The sequence below is a fragment of the Tachyglossus aculeatus genome, chromosome 1, assembly GCF_015852505.1.
Source record: "Tachyglossus aculeatus isolate mTacAcu1 chromosome 1, mTacAcu1.pri, whole genome shotgun sequence".
NCBI lineage: Eukaryota > Metazoa > Chordata > Mammalia > Monotremata > Tachyglossidae > Tachyglossus > Tachyglossus aculeatus.
In genome coordinates this window covers 132,781,829-132,802,217 of record NC_052066.1, presented here as the reverse complement: position 1 = coordinate 132,802,217, position 20,389 = coordinate 132,781,829, and the positions used below count along the sequence as shown (strand labels likewise).

Below are 20,389 nucleotides of genomic sequence, written 5' to 3'. Positions count from 1 at the left end.
CAAGACAGCTCAAACAATCGGTATTGAAAAAATAAAGGGATATAAAAAATGGATATTGCCCTCCTGAAAAGCATTCACATTTTTTCAGGACTTTGAAATACAAAAAAAAATCCTAATTTTAAAAAATACATGTATTGTGATTTTTAAAATCATAGGACAATAACAGAATGATCAAATTCAAATCCATTAATACATCTTCCACATTCCCCAAAACAGAGGCTTGAAACAAAAAACGGAAATTTCAAAACCTAAACTAAATATGTGCTATTTGCATATTTTAAGGAGTTTCATTCCAATTTCACTTACCTTGCTTCCATTTGATGAAATACAAGAAATAGCTGGGTTCTTTGAAATATAGGATAAACCAGTATGATATGAAAGTGACCTCTTTTGTACAAAATGAGGATTGTGTTGTGTACAAGGGACAAATATTTTGCAATCTTGTTTATACTGGACATGGCCACAAGTTTCCAGTGGGTCTTTACCCACTCCACTTTCTTCAAATGTTTTTTCTAAATCACAGTGAATGGCGCTCAGACTGGCTGCTTTTCGAAAATGAAAACCATCCGTTTCTTTCTGGAATGTTAATTCTCTTTGGTTGACGTCATCTGAAGGCTTCTTCCCCTTTGCTGAATATGGAGAGGGGCTGTTTTCTAAACGCATTCGGGCCAGTTCACCTAATTTGATTTCTGTTTCATTGGATTTGGTTGGAGAAGTTTTCACCTTGAAGGAGTCACTGCCTGCTGCTCTCGGCAAAGGTTTGTGTTGGACGTTGTCAACTGAAACTTCAGTGCTCCAAAACAGACTGTCACCATCCTGACTGATCTTCCGGATAGAGGATTCCTCCGGTGCTGAGCCTCTCAGAAAGATCCCTGGCTCTTTAGAAATCCGAATGTCATACTGTTTTCTTCCTTCATTTTGTCGGACGGGCTCAGACTCTGTTTCTTCCACAATCTTCTTTCTTGTCTTTCTCCTAAAATATTTTCTTCCAGGAGAATGTTTTTCAGGACTTAGAGGAGCTTTGGCAGGATCTAAATACTGTTCTTCTTTCTCAGCTCGAACACATCCACAGACATTCCCCATTGGCCTCGCAGTAAATCACAGTTGCACAGATTCACTCATTTCAGGGTCCTTAAAATCTCTGAAATCCTACCCGGAAAGTTTGAAACTCCACTTGGCATTCTAATTTCTTCCAGACTTCTCGTCCATCCTCTCAGTATGTAGCCATTTTGCTTCTGAGAAATGCACACGCAACAAATGTCATGGCACCTTGCCCAGTTTGGCCCTGTGTGTCTGATTAAACTGTGGCTTATTTCTGGACACCAATCCTCTTATACAAACAGTACCGCTTACAGTTGTAATCCTGATTCTCTGCCGCAGCAATAACAGAGCATTATGGAAGTTCGCAGATGCCCAGCCACACTTCTTTCAGTTTTGTTCGAAGATTCAAGGGAAGTGAAACTATTCAACTAGACTGTAACCTTTGAAACCATAAGCCAGCACTACAAACCAGGGAACAAACAGAAAAGCAAATACCAGCCAGGACTGACTAAGCGGAGGGCCTACCCAGCATATGAAGCTTAATTCGGTGTTCAGAATTACTGCAGATTGTATTCAAGAATAGCTGGTGATAATTTTAGGAGGATTTTGATTTTTCATTATTTTTGAACTCTCAACTGTAAATATGGTTATGGACAATTACGGCACACAGATAAATTTCTCAGAATCACAACATGGAAGAATAACTGAGGGTCAAGTTAAGTTATCCCTATCTAAGAGACAGATGAAATTACATGTACTCCACTATCAAAAAATAGTTTAATACAGTTATTGGAAATATTAACTAAAAAAGCACAGATGTCTCATTTTTAGACTCAAAGAACAAAATGTCATTCTATCCCTTCTACTTGACCAATTCCTGGGGCTGTATTGATGAAAATTACTTGCTTTTTCTAAGCTAATTTGATTTCAACAGGAAAACATTTAGTGAGACTAAATCTTTGGGCTTAATCTGTGTAATTTGAAGCAGTTGAACATTACATACACACCTAGTTAACTATTACACAGTTTTACTACCGCCTTAAAATAGCATGGAATTTGATACTTAAATTACACATAATTCTTCCATGTGTCACAGAAGCACAAACATATACTTTTTTATGGTATTTGCTAAGCTATGTGCCACACACTTTACTAAGCGCTGGAATAAACACAAGGTAATCACGCTGAATTCTTAATATACCACTTGGGTTTGCTTAAGCAAAATCATCATCATCATCATCAATCATATTTATTGAGTGCTTACTATGTGCAGAGCGCTTGGGAAGTACAAAGTGGCAACATATAGAGACAGTCCCTACCCAACAGTGGGCTCACAGTCTAAAAGGGGGAGAGAAATCACCTACCCAAAAACAAAAACACACACACAAAAAACACCGAGTGACAGTATTTCAATTTAATCTGGCACTTTATGAAATATTACTCAAGCAACTTTCCATTTTTGTTGTTGTAAAAGAACCTCCTAAGAAATATAAGTAGGAAGAGAATGGGAATTTTACTGTAAATGTCTCTGGACATTGAACAGACTGGAAACTATTCAAAGTTTCCCCTGAAGCATTAATTCAATTAAGTGAAGCATGTTTCTTGGTAGCTGGGGGATTTAAAAAGAGATGTAAAAAGTATACATTTCCAAACATGAACCAATTTTCTTTGAAAGTCACTAAAATGTAGTGAATGGCAGGAGATTAGTGATGAAAGTGATTAATGACATGGATTGGCCTGATACTCAGTTAACTGTTCCTTTTATTACCACTAAGACAATCCTTAGATTGAGTTAGCATAAAGACTTCATTGGGTAACCTAGTCAATAAGAAACTTGCCTTATTCCTAAGAACTGCTTAAAAAATAAAACAAAACTGCCAATACACAAAAGCATGTTTCTTTAAGACAGTGCCTTCCTTTTTATTGTCAACTTTTGGATGATGAGCACCAATATTATGATTAGTTTCCCATCTTGGCATGTCCATTTGGAATTTAATAGGAATTTACTCTTAAAGGACACATGGTGTTTTTTAAAATGCTACTACATTTCAAAAAGGAACATTTCACTGCAAAATCATTTGAGCAATTAATCCTGAGCATTTTGGTGCTTTTGAAAGAAGGATTATTTTAATATTGGCCATTAAAATTAACATTCTTAAGTTTTAAAGGTGGGAGGAAGGATACATAAAGAAAGGGCTGGAAGAAAGGCAAAGGGAAGAATGAAAGAAAGAGGGGAGGGAGGCAGGGAAGACAAAGGGGAAAGAGGGAAGTTTGGAGATAAGGATGGAGATAGGGAGAAAAATCAGGAAATAGTTCCCATGAGAGAATCCAGAGTGGAGGGAAGGAGCACTAGAGGTAGATGCCTTCCTGCATCTACACAGCCCAACCCCAGGAATGTTATTAGTTGCTGGGCATCATTCCTGTCTCATGTGGAATTGTAGTTAGAACAAAACATTCTTCTGAACAAAAGCCCTTAGGAGAAATGCCAACCCTTGGTACAGATTGTCAGAGTCTCATCTAAAGTCACAGAAAGAGAAGGAAATATAGATGTGGCTTATATAATACCCTTTAAGGTCTATTACAAAATATTTTATGTGACCATCTGCTTAATTTTTTATTGGTTCACTCAAATTTCATTAACACACTGGACATGTCACCCCACTTCTCAAAAGACTCCAGTGGTTTCCCATCCACCTCCTCATCAAACAAAAACTCCTCACCATTGGCTTTAAAGCACTCTATCACCTTGACCCCTCCTACCTACCTTGCTACTCTCCTACTATAACCCAACCCTCAAATTTCGCTTCTCTAATGCCAACTTTTTCACTATGCCTCAATCTCACCTATTCCGCTGCCAACCCCTAGCCTAAGTGCTGCCTCCGGCCTGGGACACCTTTCCTCCTCAAATCCAAAGACAATTACTCGCCCTACCTTCAAAGCCTTATTGAAGGCACATCTCCTCCAGGAGGCCTTCCCTGACTAAGACCCCTCTTTCCTCTTCTCCCACTCCCTTTTGTGTCACCTTGACTTGCTCCCTTTGTTCTTCTCTCCTCCCAGCCACACAACATTTATATATGCATATGTAATTTATATATATTTACATAATAATTGTAATTAATAATAATTGTGGTATTTGTTAAGTGCTTACTATGTGCCAAGTATGGTACTAAGGGCTGGGGTGGTTACAAGCAAATTGGGTTGGACACAGTCACTGTTCCATGTGAGGCTCATAGTCTCAATCCCCATTTACAGATGAGGTAAGTGAAGTGCCTTGCCCAAGGTCATACGCAGACAAGTGGTGAGCCTGGAATTAGAACCCATGACTTTCTCACTGCCAGGCCCATTCTCTATCCACTATGCCATGCTGCTTCTCTTAATGTTCTCTAAATGCTTCTCTTAATAATGTATGTCTCCCCCCTACTATAGGCTATAGGCTCATTGTGGGTCTGCTTATTGTTGTACTTGCCCAAGTGCTTAGTACAATGCTCTGCACACAGTAAGTGCTCAATAAATACAACTGAATGAATGAATGAATCTGGAACAGTGCTTCATTTTCTAATTAAATTTCCAGGGCTTAGTATATTGCCTGGCACATAGTAAGCACTTAACAATTTCTATAATTACTAATTATTGTTAGAAGTTATCCATTTAGCAGCTTTTGGTAAGGCAATGTAAACAAGAACTTTCTATTCCTTCTGCCTGGGCCCTGAGTGAGGTGTGACTTGCAGAAGAGGACTTTGGTTGGATTACCTCTAATTGTTCTACATTGTCTCTCTAAGGAAAAATAGCTCTAAGACCGTTGCTTTTGAGGCTCTCTAAAACCTGTCTCCCTCATCTGTCACTCTCCTCTTCTTTGGCTTTGGCCAATCATCCCATCCTCTCAATTATCCTATCAATTAATCAATGGTATATTGAGCACTTACTGTGTATAGGGCATTGTATTTGGGAGAGTGTTTGGGAGAGTCCAATACAATATAATAATAATAATAATGGTATTTGTTAAGCACTTACTATGTGCAAAGCACTATTCTAAGTGCTGGAGGGGATACAAGGTGATCAGGTTGTCCCACATGGGCTCACAGTCTTAATCCCCATTTTACAGATGAGGTAACTGAGGCACAGAGAAGTGAAGTGACTTGCCCAAAGTCACACAACTGACAAGCGGCAAAGCTGGGATTAGAACCCATAACCTCTGACTCCCAAGTCCGTGCTCTTTCCACTGAGCCATGAGTTGAAAGGCACGATTCCTAACCATAAGGAGTTTACAGGGAGAGACAGAAATTAAAATAAATTAAGGCTAGGGGAAATGGCAGATAGCAGTTTGTCTCTAACCCACTGTATCTTCCCAACTGGAATGTCTCCCTGACCCTATCAAAATTCTACACCGACCCTTCCTCACAGTCAAACCCCTACCCACCTGTTTAGGCCACCTCAGCTACTTCAGCACTCATGTGCCATCATTTGCTAATTATTTATCCACTTGCCCCTGTAACCTTTTCTTCTACTCTCACATTCTAGATTGTAAAGTCCTCAAATGAGGAGACCATACCTTATGCTTGGTCTGTATATTCCCTAAAGGTCTAATAAAATATTCTGCCTTCAATAAATACTGTTAAGCAAGACAATAAAACTACATTTCCATAAATCACACAGCATTAAAACAGGGCTGCTTTTAAATGCATCACTACGAATTGTGCAATTTCCCCTCAATCAATCAATAGTTTATACTGAGCCCTTACTGTGTGCAGAGGAACGTACTAAGTACTCGGGAGAGCACAATACAACAGAGTTAGTGGACACTTTTCCTGCCCATAAAACTTACAGCAAGAGGGGAAAGTATCTCAGGGAAAATCCTTCTTTTTACTCCATGCCTAGTCCTGACTTTGAAAATGCCATCTGGAGAAAGGCTAATACAGTGAGTGGCTAACTCATCAATTAATAATTAATTCAGTGGTAATTCAGATATCCAGGAAGAGATAGGTAATCAATATCCTTGAGAAGAAGAAACTGGTGCTTTGAGAATACTAGGTCAGGGAGGCTTATCCATAGAGCTTGAACTCCCGCATAATCCACTGAACAGGTCTTTAATGACACTGCTGCCATCTCTTAGATACCAAAAGTGTGATTATCCATCACACACTTAGGGATAGACACAAGTTATTAAAAGTGGTAGCAAACTCCTTTTAGGTCAGGGTGCTTAGAAGGCCAACATTGGACAGATGCAGGAAAGGGACAGTCAAACTGCCAGGCTCCTACTTCCATCCCATCACTGTTGTTGCAGTTCCTATGGTTGCTGCCAGTAAGTCTACCATTTTACAGTCTTCTCCCTGAATGTTTCTGGGGTCACTGTATCAATGACAGAATTGCTTACAACTACTGTAGTAGAGATGGATGCATTAGGGGACAGAGCAGCAATGACAATAGCTCTGGAATCACTGGAAGAGCAAGTGAGGAAGGTAGTAGGAAGTGGAGAGGAGCCCTTATACACTGCTGCCTTCCCTACTGGCTGAGCTGAGGGAAAGATCACTGGGTGATGGCCCAGTGTTTCCATGGGGTGATATCTTTTGGTTTGCCCTGCCTCTCTTCCTGTGTCATGAGTGTTTCTCTCTCAGAAGGTAGGAATCTCTCAGAGCACATTTGTATTTTTTTTTTTTTGTGGATATCCCTCTGTGTACCAGGGACACTGTACTATGATTATCATTATTCTTATTGTTATGGTACTTTAGTGCTTATTAAGTGTCAAGCACTGTTCTAAGTGCTGGGATAGATGCAGGTTAATCAGGATGGACACAGTCCCTGTCCCACATGGGGTTCACAGTTTGAGTAGGAGGGAGAACAAGTATTTTACAAATGAAGAAACTGAGGCACAGAGAAGTTCAGTGACTTGTCCCAGATTACCCAGTAGGCAACTGGCAGAGCTGGAATTAGAACCAAGGTCCTCTGACTCGTGAATCTATGATCTTTTCACTAGGCTTCGCTGCTCCTGTATGTGTACCTATATGTATCTGCATGGAAGCATGTTACTATATGTGTATGTATCCATATGTGCATGTACATATATATATTCATTCATTCATTCAATCGTATTTATTGAGCGCTTACTGTGTGCACAGCACTGTACTAAGTACTTGGGAAGTACAAGTTGGCAACATATAGAGACGCTTCCTACCCAACAGTGGGTTCACAGTCTAGAAGGGGGAGACAGAGAACAAAACAAAACATATCAACAAAATAAAATAAATAGAATATGTACAAGTAAAATAGAGTAATAAATACGTACAAACATATATATGTATATACAGGTGCTGTGGGGAAGGGAAGGAGGTAAGGCGGTGGGGATGGAGAGGGGGAGGAGGGGGACAGGAAGGAGGGGGCTCAGTCTGGGAAGGCCTCCTGGAGAAGGTGAGCTCTCAGTAGGGCCTTGAAGGGAGGAAGAGAGCTAGCTTGGCGGATGTGGGGAGGGAGGGCATTCCAGGCCAGGGGGATGACATGGGCCAGGGGTCGATGGCGGGACAGGCGAGAACGAGGCACGGTGAGGAGATTAGTGGCAGAGGAGTGAAGGGTGCAGGCTGGGCTGTAGAAGGAGAGAAGGGAGGTGAGGTAGGAGGGGGAGAGGTGATGGACAGCCTTGAAGCCGAGGGTGAGGAGTTTCTGCCTGATGTGTGTGTGTGTGTGTGTACATATATATGTATGTATGTGTATATATCTATATAGATAGCTATAGATAGCTATAGATATATCTATAAAGATATATACATATAGCTGTCTTTTTGTATTTCTGTGTGGGGATATCTGTGTATACCTCTCCCCCCTCTTATCACAGGACTGGAAAGCAAGGCAGTACAGCCATTGGATTAAAAAGACCGAAGATTGGTGTCAAATTGCTCCACTGTCACATCATGTGAATTCTCTCTATGCCTTTAGGTCTCTGGACATACAGGGGACTTAAATCTACTTCCCTAATGGGGGAAATGCTTGTGAAGACAGAGAAAGGCGAAACCCAGCAGTGTTTCTATTATTAATCAGTGAGGGAGGCCTGCTAAAAAAGGAAAAAGAGAAAATGAGTTTAGACCAGAAGCAAGTGAGGATGGTATAACCATCCAGAAGATTTGATTACAGCCACTGTCAAGAGAACAGGGCTTTAATGTGAAAAAAAAAAGTATCAGGTCTCTTTCCCCTTAGCCCATAAAGGCCACATTTCCAAGTTCTTTCTCCTTGTGCCCCCAAAATAAGGCCCAAGATTCCATGAGGTATAACAAGAAATACAGAAGTAGTCTTGTTGCCAGTCTGCCTTCCTATAACCATAATCCACTGAAGGCAAAAGTTAAAAGAGCAAAGCCATCAGTGCAAGCAACAAGCATGACAGCACAACAAGGGACAACCTTTGTATGGGCACTATGTAGCTGGGATTCTGGGTCCTGCATTGCCCTCTTAAATTACACAGGTCCCCATAAGTGAACTTCACTGTCAGAGAACTTTACCATAAGTCAGAAAAGTGAATTGCCGTAGGGAAAAACATAAAATACCTGAAAGAAAACAGGTTAATGTATAACTCCTTGTTAAATGCTTTTTGCACCAGGATCAATGCCCTGGGATTCAACGCCTTCCCACACTTTGGTTAGACGTGTGGGAGGGGAGTGGGGAAGGGACGTGACCATTTTCCAGATACTGAGACATGGTGATGCAGATTGTACAGGTTCATCACCAAATAGTACTTGCATAATAGGCCAGAGCTCTGTGTAGGCTAGGCCCAGTCCACAGAAAGGGTCAGACCAGACAGAAAAATCCAGGAGCGACATGGAGAGCTTTCAGAGAGCCACTCAAGGAGAGGGTGTGTGAATAATCTGTATGAAGGCACAGAGGGAATGAGCAAGTGGGTAAAGAGAGGAATGGAGGCCGTGGCTTATGTACCCAGTTGCAGGTGGGATGAAGGCAAAGGATGCTGTGCCCAAAACGCTTTGACAGAAAGGAAATTTTGACACACTGTGCGGATCCCTTGGACACACACTCGATCTCATCATCTCAAACCATTGTAAAAAATCACGAACTCTGAAATCCCTCTCTCTGACCACAACCTTCTCACTTGCCTCCTCTCTCACACTCCTTCTCCCTGTAAATCTGTACTATTCCCCCAAAGAGACCTCCGCTCTCTCAACCCCATCCAGCCCTCTCATAGCATCACACCCCACCTAGCCACCCTACCCATTCTGTCCACTCTTGATGACCAAATAAATGCTCTCCACACTCCACCCTCTCTACTCAACTCACACGCTCCCCTATCCCTTCGTCTCTCTCACACCACTAACCCACAGCCCTGGATCGTCTCCATTATCTGCCTCCTTTGCTCTTACACTCGAGCCACTGAACACTGCTGGTGGAAATCTAAACACCAGGCCAACTTTGTCTACTTTATGTTTGTCCTTTCTTGCCTAACTCTTCCCTCTCCTCTGCCTGGCAAAACTATTTCTCTTCCCTTATTGACACACATGCCCATCACCCTTGTCAGCAGTTCTGGACATTTAACCCCCTCCTCAGGCTCCCTGTTCCTCCCCCTCCTCCCTTCCTCACTTCCAATGATATGGCCACCTACATCATTAGGAAAATTAACACCATCAGGTCTGAGATCCCCAAAATCACCCCTACCATCCCCCTTCCTCTCGAGCCCCTCTTCTACTTTCCCATCCTTCCCAGGAGTATCTTCAGAGGAGATCTCCTTCGTCCTCTCAAGTGCCACCCACTGCACATGCACTTCAGACCCCATTCCCACCCACCTTGTGAAAACTCTTGCCCCTTCCCTCCTCCCCTCAACTTCCATCTTCAACCTCTCACTCTCCAGTGGATGCTTCCACTCTGCCTTCAAACATTTCCACATCTCCCCCCATCCCAAAAAAACCCTTCCTTGACCCCACCGCCGCCCTCCAGTTATCACCCCATCTCCTTCCTACCCTTCCTTTCCAAACTCCTGGAAGAAGTTGTCTACACTTGCTGCCTCAAATTCCTCTCCTCCAACTCTGTCCTGGACCCCCTCCAATCTGGCTTCTATCCCTTACACTTCACTGACACCACCTTCTCAAAGGTCACCAATGACCACCTTCCTGCCAAATCCAACGGCTCCTACTCCCATTGACCTCAACCTCTTAGCTGCCTTTAACCCTGTAGACCATCACCTTCTCCTCAACACATTATCAAACCTTGGCTTCACTGACTCTGTCCTTTCCTGGTTCTCCTCTTATCTCTCTGGCCATTTGTTCTCAGTCTCCTTTGCGGGCTCCTCCTCCCCCTCCCATCCCCTAACTGTAGGGATTCCTCAAGGGTCAGTTCTTGGTCCCCTTCTATTCTCCATCTATACTCCCTTGGTGTATGGCTCGATGGCTTCAACTATCAGCTCTATGTGGATGATAACCAAATCTATATCTCCTTCCCTGCTCTCTCCCCCTCCCTCCAGCCTCACATTTCCTTCTGCCTTCAGCACATCTCTACTTGCATGTTCTCCTGCCACCTAAAACTTAACATGTCCAAGGAAGAGCTTTTTATCTTCCCTCCCAAACCCTGTCCTCTCCCTGACTTTCCTGTAACTGTGGACAGCACTACCATCCTTCCCGTCTCACAGGCCCGCAAACTTGGTGTGATCCTTTACTCCACTCTCTCATTCACCCCACATATCCAATCCATCACTGAAACCTGCCAGTCTCACCTTCATAAGTCACCAACATCTGCCAATTCCTCTCCATCCAAACCGCTACTACGTTAGTAAAATCATTCATCCCATCCCGACTGGATTAATACATCAGCATCCTTTCTGACCTCCCAACCTCCCGTCTCTCCCCACTTCAGTCTATACTTCACTCTGCTACTGGGATTATTGTTCTACAGAAATGTTCAGGGCATGTCACTCCCCACCTCAAAAATCTCCAATGGTTGCCTATCAACCTCCATATCAAGCATAAACTCCTCACTATTGGCTTCATAGCTCTCCATCACCTTGCCCACTCCCATCTCACCTCCCTTGTCTCCTTCTACATCCCAGCCCGCACACTCCTCTCCTCTGGTGCTTTCTCACCCTCTTTCTCACCCGTCCCATGTCCTACCTCTGGCCTGGAATGCCCTCCCCCCTCTTATGTGCCAAACAATCACACTTTCCCCCTTCAAATCCCTATTGAAGGCTCACCTCCTCCAGGAAGCCTTCCCAGACAAAGCCCTCCTTTTCCTCAGCTCCCCCTCCCTTCCCCATTGCCCCAACTCGCTCCCTTTGCTCTACTCCCCTCCGCACCCAACATCACTTGTATATATATGTACGTATCTACAATTATATTTATTTGCATTAATATCCATTTATTTGTTTTGATGTGTATATACCTATAACTCTTTATATTGATGGTATCGATCCCTGTTTATTTTTTGATGTCTGTTTCGCCCCTTCTAGACTGTAAGCCTGTTGTGGGCATGGATTATCTCTCTTTGCTGCTGAACTGTACTTTCCAAGCACTTAGTACAGTGCTCTGCACACAGTAAGCACTCAATAAATACCACCCTACGACACCATGCAAGTCCTGCACTACCACCACTGGGAGACCCAGACCCACTTCTGGGCCTGAGGCTGAGATCATCATCATCAATGATATGTATTGAGAGCTTACTATGTGCAGAGCATTCATTCATTCAATCATATTTATTGAGCACTTCCTGTGTGCACAGCACTGTACTAAGCACTTGGGAAATTCAATTCAGCAACAGAGACAATCCCTACCCAACAACGGGTTCACACCTTGGGAGATTACAATACAACAGAGTTAGTACATACATTCCCTGGCCAAAATAAGCTCCCACAAGGAGAAAGACATTAATATAAATAAGTTCATGAGAACTGGCCAGAGGTTGGTACCAAGTAGGGCAGGGATTTACAGGCTAGGTAAATCATTCCCTACCAGCCAGAAGGACTCTGCTCGAGAAGGTAAGCTGCACAGCTAAAATCAGCAAACCATTCTGCTTCAGTACTTTAAACCATCCCTAAATCTACAGCTGGGAGAACATCAGGTGGATCAGCAGCTAATGACTGCCGGTAATGATGCGTAAATCAGAATGAGATCCTTTGAGCTTTCCTCCAGTGGATAATACCTCTCACTGACTTATTTTGTTTTCATTTCAAAGCTGACAGTGTTTTTAACTACTTGGCTTTAATCTGCAAATCATATATTTTTTGTGACTTCTTTTGAATCATTAAAATACCATTCAAAAAGCAAGCAGCCTCCCACTCTGATAAACCACCATCCCTGCCAGAGTGTTTCCACTATCACTCACCTTTCCATACCTGTATTATAATTGGAACAAACATAATCACCAAGACCACTACAACATCCTTACAGAGATCACTGCTGGCAACTTTGCCAGAATTTCATTGGGTTTGCAGAGACAACATGAGTTTCTACTGTGATGCCACGTAGCAGCACTTCAACCAATTTAATTAAAAAGTGGTACTTTCCAGTGATTATGGGAGCCTAGGGTAGTTTTCATCTCCAAATAATGGGTTATTTGATTCTGACCATTTTCTTCCTCTCCCTGCAGAAAGGAAAAATTACTTGCTATCTTCTTCACCCACAGAGCTTAAATGAAAGGGAGATCTGATATCTACTTTGGTTTGATAACATGGAAAATCTTTCAACCATTTTGATCTTTTTCACTCAAAATCTAAAATTTCAAATGGAAATATCAAAAAGGCAAAACATCCCAGAATCTCCCTCTCCCAGAAAATACAGGAAACTGTAACTGCATAATGTAAACCAGAAGAGAAAAGATGAAGAAGCAACTAACAATTGCAGAGAACCAAGAAAACTCACCTGTATCTGGGATTTCCCAAGGATTATACAGTTTTGCCAGATTACCACATTTCATGTTATATACTGATCTGATGGGACCTCAACCTTTTCAAGTATTTCACCATGTATAAAATGAGCATATGATAATGTGATTGGAAAGCAAAGAGGACCAAATACCAACAAGCTAAGGACATAATAAAGCAGTTTCAGAGACAACTGCTGTTGAGAATTGGGAGTCCCAGTAGACTGTAAACGCACTCTGGGCAGGGAAACGTGATTACAACTCTGTTGTAGCATAGTCTCCCAAGTGCTTAGCATAGTGCTATGCACACATTAAGCATTCAATAAATACCATTGATTGATTGAATTCCTGAGGATGGACCACATAGGCACTCAGCTATCAAGAAAGGAAAGGCTCTTTTTGAGCAAAAGCAGGCAGGGAAGCAGCGTGGCTAAGAGAAGCAGCGTGGTTCAGTGGAAAGAGCATGGGCTTTGGAGTCAGAGGTCATGGGTTCAAATCCCAGCTCTGGCCATTGTCAGCTGTGTGACTTTGGGAAAGTCACTTAACTTCTCTGTGCTTCAGTTACCTCATCTGTAAAATGGGGATTAAGACTGTGAGCCCCCCGTGGGACAACCTTATCACCTTGTAACTTCCCCAGTGCTTAGAACAGTGTTTTGCACATAGTAAGCACTTAATAAATGCCATTATTATTAAAGGGGAAACTAGAGCTAGGTGCTCCAGGAAACAGACCTGACAACACAACATGAAACAGTCCATTTTGGGTGCACAAGATGGCTGGCACTGTAGGTCCCCCATTGGCCTTTTCAGCCACACATGTACTGACAGGTACATTTCATGGTTAGGCAAAGGACAACTATATACACAGTGGCAGTTACAGAGTGCAACTAAAACTATGTCAGCATTGAAATGGTGGTTAGAAAATTTAATCTGTAGTGAGCCCACAACAAGCTGACTTTTTAGTGACTGTTTGTGATCCCATGAACAACAACAAGGAAGAGACTCAAGAGGCACTGATGGGCTCTATTTGAGGTAGGTGATTGCTGGCCTGTCCGGGTGGAGCATGGAGGGAGATGTGGCTTTCTCTCCCTGTTCTACACAATTAGGGGCCTGGACCAATCAGTGACTGCCACATAGAGCCACAGCTGCCAAGTCTAAGACAGGCAAAAGGCGGTTGCTTTGAATTCTTCTAGATTTGAATCCTTCTCCCCCTTCTAGACTGTGAGCCCGCTGTTGGGTAGGGACCGTCTCTATATGTTGCCAACTTGTACTTCCCAAGTGCTTAGTACAGTGCTCTGCACACAGTAAGCACTCAATAAATACGATTGAATGAATGAATGAAATCCTGAAGGGGCACCTGGAGGCATGCTGAGATGCAGAGGGAAACAAGTATTTGAGCAGCAGAAGAGAAACACTTGGAAGCATGAAGAAGAAATTTGGCAAAATGGGCTATTTTGACCACAGGTTTTGGACCTTTGGTGGAGTGGAGTGAGCATGTGTATGTGTCACTCCCTTGCACACTGGTAAAACTATGTAAAAACCTTTCCACATTAACCTTGGTGATCAAAGGTGTGGGCTGACTTCTACTACGTGTCACTGAGGTTTACCCCAGTCCGGGAAGAGCCCTGTTGGTACAAACTCCCCTAAATGTTTATTTGAGTTTATGAAATCGGCCCAGCACTCTAAATCAGTATATAAGGCACAATTTCATTCACTTTTACCTTAAAATTAAACTTTTTCTTAAGATTCATATAACTCAATAAAAGAAACACTTGCATCTTGGTTAAATCCTTTGAATTCACATTCCCATTATCAAACCTCGTGTTCAGAAAGTCTAAGGCTATTTCAAGGGCTATCCACGGGGTGTCAAGACATTAATTACAGTGCCATCTAGTGCACAGACAGAAAATGGTTTGTTTTGCTTCAAAATGTTGAAAAGTTTTCAACAAATCGTTAAGAAGAAAAACAGCTGAGCAACTAATCAGAAATCCTTTGTGTGCTGAAGAACAATTGGGGTTGCCTAAACAAAAGAAGCCTGTTAATATACAGTAAACACAAGATCCTTTTCTTTTTACTCTGAAAGAAAGAAAACCACTGTTCTTAAAATAACAGACTACATTTGTATTTTTGTTCACAATCAGGAAATGAGTTAAAGATAATAATTATTCAGACTTCTTAGTGGTCAGCAATGTTGACATGAAAGAATAATTCAAGCTTTTCCAAATATAATCTTGATTAAAGGAAATCTACCTCTTTATATTTTTCTTTTAAACTAACCTGTTTGAGACACTCATCAGGAGAAGGGCAGTACGTGTCATAAAGGAAGAAACAGAGTAAAGAAAAAACAGGGCTCACCTGAAAGTGCAAAATTATTGTCCATATCAACCCCAAAGTCAATTTGGGGTTTCCATCAGTTATGTCATCATTTCTAATGTTCACTAGTTTCACCTATCATGTGAGTAAAAAGAAACAAGCAAAATTAAATAAAATGCTCTCAGAGCAATTTGTTTTTCACATGCAGTAAACACTCCACATCCACTGCAATAAGAACCAGGGAAAGCAACTTTTAAATTATACCAGGGTTGAAACAAAATCTTCCCCTTTCTAATCCCCCAAATGCTTTATCTGTGCAGGTATCATAATGAAATTCGGTGAATTCAGTTCCTTCCTTAGGCACATTTCATCCCACGGTAGGGAGTAGCTAAATATCCCCAAAATGTTTGGGATCCAAATAATCAAAATTCATCCACAGAAAGACAATACACATCCATCATAGAAAGCCTACTAAAATGCAAAATGGAGGCTTCCAGGTGGTATTTAGCTGGAAAATTGGGTAAAATCAAGGATTTCCATTTTCTGCCACTGGTTTAAACTGTTACTCATTTTGAATAAGTGGTTTTTGGTAAGGGCCTAATAAATAAAAAAACAGTTTCTAACAAACGGGGAAATGCATAATACAGAGGCTTAACCAAAGTCTACTGAAGCCCCTTTTTGGCCCTCAGAAAACAAATGAATAGTTGATAGTTGCTTTCAGATTAATAGAAAATGAAAAAAGGACAGAATGTTTTCCTGCACAGTACTAAATAAAAATATTCTCTCCTCCACAGAACACCAGTTATATTCTGATTTGTGACATCATAACACACTCTAAAGAAAAGGTACTATCTTGTTTGCTGCATATCTTCCAGCAATATATCTTGAAAATAAATCAACTCGGGACTGCTGTAGGGTCATGACGCTATACCTTATCTTGAAGGGCCAAAACAGTCTTATTGTTTGTATTCGGCTGAATTGAAAGGATAATCTATTACGACGAGGAAACCAAATTACTTTCTTAGTACTACCGGAACACTCAGTTTCGGAGGGAATCTAGAAAGAATGTTGTTCTGACAATACACAGCCCTCACAGAATGAAGCTGCACTGTGTAAGGCACCAAAGCAAGTTTTATGTAACGGGTGGGAAGGGGGGTGTCCATCAACAAAGCAGCATGGCTCAGTGGAAAGAGCCCGGGCTTGGAAGTCAGAGGTCATGAGTTCCAATCCCGACTCCACCACTTGTCAGCTGTGTGACTTTGGGCAAGTCACCTAACTTCTCTGTGCCTCAGTTACCTCATCTGTGTAATGGGTATTAAGACTGTGAGCCCCACATGGGACATCCTAATTCCCTTATATCCCCCCACCCAGCACTTAGAACAGTGCTTGGCACATAGTAAGCACTTAACAAATGCCATTACTATTATTATTATTATTATTATTATTAATTGCAATTCCATTTTATCCCTAGAAATGTTGTTAGTTTGCTATGTCACTGTACTGCTAATTCAAATACTGGATAGTTCTTATTCAAAACTCAAACAATAATAATTTTTTTTGCTGGTTGCCTTACTAGATACTGCTCTCCAATTCTTTAATAAAGCTTTTAAAAAAATACTGTATTACTCAACTATTATGAAGACACATTTGACAGCTACATTGATGGAGTTTAACTTCACATATTGCTCCTGTTTAACAAATTTATTATCAATATTTATGTTAATTTTCAAATTATCTTACCTGGCGTTTTTTCAAATAGTCAAGTGCAATTTGTACATTCTGTAGTCTGTGAAAACGCATCCGACCTTTTTCTCTGGGCTAAAAGTTGAAAACAGAGATTATATAGTGCTTTGCTTAGGTAAATACAGCCTATGGTTGGATTATATGATAATTATTTACAAACAGTAATTATTTCATCAAGCATTTTTTTAAAATACTGAAATCTACTGTGGAACTTAACAGGTTCTGCAGATAGTAAGCACTCAATAAATACCACTGATTGAGTTACAATCCTGATGAGGATTTTACCCTTTTTTCATGGTTTAAAGTGATAATTAGGGCATAAACGGGGATCATTACAAGAAAAGAAACACAGTGCTTGTTTGAAAAAGTCATAGAAGTAAATATAATATTCAAATTCATGGTGATAATTTTGTGTGGTCTCCAATCATTTAGCAAAGGATGCAGGAACATAATTAAAGATCACCCTCTTACCTTCTTAAGAGAAATTAAAAATGAGCAAGGATTTTTTAAATAATGGATGATGGTTAATGGAAATGGGGCCAAATGGCATGCAGTTAGTGTAAAATCACTAAGAGAAATAATGGCTAGAAAAAGGAAGACTTGATTTATCAGCAAGAGGGTCATGGTGGGAAAGCAGTTACATTTATGGCATCAAACCTTAAAAATAAGATTTCTTCCTCATTTTGCACTTTTCACATTCTCCAATATACTGAATGCACACTCTGATCATTCATACTGTTGAACTATTCTCTCAGTTTGAGACTGAGAAAGAGCAAAGGATATTCCTTGATGAACAGTCTCTCCAATAGATCACATGTTGCCAGAAGGAAAATACGGAATAATGCAGTTGGAAAAGAGCAAAACTAAAATAGAAGGAACGGGTCAAATTTCCCCACAGAAAAAGATCAAAATGACAGCTCAGCTTTTCAAATGTAGGTGAAGCCAAAAGTGTCATTAAATAACAAATAGCAAAACCACAGAAGGAAAAATATACTTCTGTGTAAACTGAAGAATAAATGCCATGGCCCACATTCACCCCTTAAATGAAAATTCACATTTTCCATCCAAGCCAGATGTGATACGATGAGAGAATGGAAGAAATCTTCCACTAGATGGAATAACTTGACACATCTTTCAGAGGAGTTTTGGTAAATTCTCGTAAACTCTACATAAACTAAAAAAAAAATGTCTGGGTGCAATCAGGACCCGGGGGTTCAAAATTTAAAAGTTTATTTGTTATTGTTTTCCCTTCTAACCAATATGAGAAGAGGAAAAGAACATGTGCTGCAAAGAGCTATGATATTTAGAGAAATCAAGTTTATAGTATCACTTGAAGAATGCTGATTTTAGCCTCACCCAACAAATCAATATAAAGATGTCACCCCAAAAGTCTCAACAAGTTAAATTTGGATAATTTGGATTTTAAAATTATTCAAATTTTATATAAAATTTATCTCTGACCACTCATGGCTTACCTGATATATACAATTACTATGTGATGAGTATAGTAAGTACAAACAGAATCATTCCAGCTACTTGAAAATGAATGAAAGGAGGAGACATCTCTTTATTTGTTAAGATTTTCGGTGCACACTGAGTGAGGATCATAGATGTGAGTTCTTCGATCCTTGCTGCTAAACTACAGATAATTCCAAACGAAGGATTTACTTTCCAATTAGCCATCACCACACCTCAAATTCTAAGTTAGTATAGTTATGGGGGTCGACACCTACCCCCTTATCCTCATCCTCCACATCCTCATGCTGTTCATACTCGCATGCTTCTGTTGAACTCACCAACCGTAAGGTCTTCAAAAAATCTCGCTCCCTTGGCTAATGAATATAACAGACAGAAGATAGGACAGTAGAGACACAAGACAGACCACAAATGAAAAAAGAGCGTGAACAAAACATAATGAAGGAAACAGAGAACCAAGAAAGGGAAGTAATGTTCACAAAGAAAGGAAATGACACCTGGGAAGCAGGTTAAACCATTTCTGGTAGGGGTGTTTTATTATTTCTGGGCTATTTGTGAGTTTTTTTAATATGGAGTTATATAATGCATCCAGCTTTTGCTAAGCAAAACCAAGAGAGGAAAAAGAATGACAGAAAAAAATAACAGTATTATTACATTATAAGAATAGTAAATAATTGAAAATTCACTGTCAATAAGAGAAGAAAGCGATCTTTCAAATTCCAAATTAAATTAATCTGTGTATGAATCACTAGGCTTATAACCTGATCCTTCGTTGCCAATGGTCACAACTTGTGGGAAGTGCTTCAGTAAATTTGAACAATCTGGGTTTAGGCAGTACTAAGACATAAAAGGAACAATGTGCCTCCTCCAAAATCAATGGACAAAAACGAAATTACAAACTCACCAAGGTGTCTCCTGAAAGGACCTCTAAAAGAGAGATCAAGTTGTGTCCATCCCTTAGGTCTTCATAGAGGTCATTCACACGCTTTCGAACCTGGGCAGGGAAAAAGAAAATTTAAGTGTGTTGACCTTTAAGGACACTAAATCTTGTTTAATGCTTCTGACTAATCCACCTGATAGTTCTTCAATTTTTTTTTTAATGACCACAGATCTACACCTGATAATATCTGGTTAATCATAAAGAAAATCACTGTGAATGGTACGAGATAGACACTTTCAAAGGACACACAAGAGAGATTGTGGACTCTCCGTTCTCAGATATCTTTAAAAATAAATGTAAAAACCACCATTTTGTCCTGGATAGTTAGCGGGCTGGAACAGAAGATCTCTTGCAATCACTGCTGGCCCCTCAGAGTTAAATTAGCACTCTAAGCCCCACCAGGAGAATTGTGCGACAAATGAATGTAAACATTTTAGTGAAAACAGTAAGGCCTAGTGGAAAGAGCTTGGGCTTGGGAGTCCAAGGACCTGGGTTCTTATCTGGGCTTGGCCAAATGCTTGCTGAGTAACTTTGGGCAAGTTGCTTAACTTCTCCGTGCCTCAGTCCTCCTGTTCTCCCTCCTACTAAGACTACAAGACCTATATGGGGCATGGAATGTGTCCAACCTAATTCACTTATATCTACCTTAGCACTTAGAACGGTGTTTGATACATGTTTTATCAACCTAATGGAACAAAATCAAGCTTTTCCTTCCCGAAATAGATAGCAAAAGAGGTAGGAGGTCAGGTTCTCAGTCTGTCAATTGTATTTATTGAGCACTTACTGTGGGCAGAGCACTGTACTAAGCGCTTGGGAAAGTACAATAAAACAAAACAGACACATTCCCTGCCCACAACGATTTTACAGTCGTACAGTCTCATTCTTTATGTAACGACTTTAGTGAGAGCACTGCACAAGGGGCTTGAGTGTGCAAAAAAAGTTATTAGACAGGCCTGCCTTCTTCCTTCATTCAGTCATTTCATTAAATCGTATTTATTGAGTGCCTTCTATGTGCAGAGCACTGTACAAAGCACTTGGGAAGTA

At 40.9% G+C, this 20,389-nt stretch overlaps 1 protein-coding gene across 21 annotated transcripts in view; it reads right to left on the bottom strand.

Moving 5' to 3' along the window:
* Positions 1-20,389, bottom strand: part of DST (dystonin) — a 520,502-nt gene that overhangs the window by 267,597 nt on the left and 232,516 nt on the right. For 10 of the 21 annotated variants that reach the window (XM_038771967.1, XM_038770518.1, XM_038770442.1 and 7 more), the window contains 4 exons: positions 19,310-19,399; positions 18,663-18,761; positions 16,927-17,004; positions 15,229-15,321 (listed from right to left, as the gene is read on the bottom strand). In XM_038771967.1, coding sequence (XP_038627895.1) covers positions 15,229-15,321; positions 16,927-17,004; positions 18,663-18,761; positions 19,310-19,399 — 360 coding nt within the window. Of the gene's footprint in view, positions 1-306; positions 1,203-15,228; positions 15,322-16,926; positions 17,005-18,662; positions 18,762-19,309; positions 19,400-20,389 lie in introns of those variants that run through there. The other 11 variants (XM_038770756.1, XM_038771577.1, XM_038770930.1 and 8 more) reach the window with 3 other exon arrangements.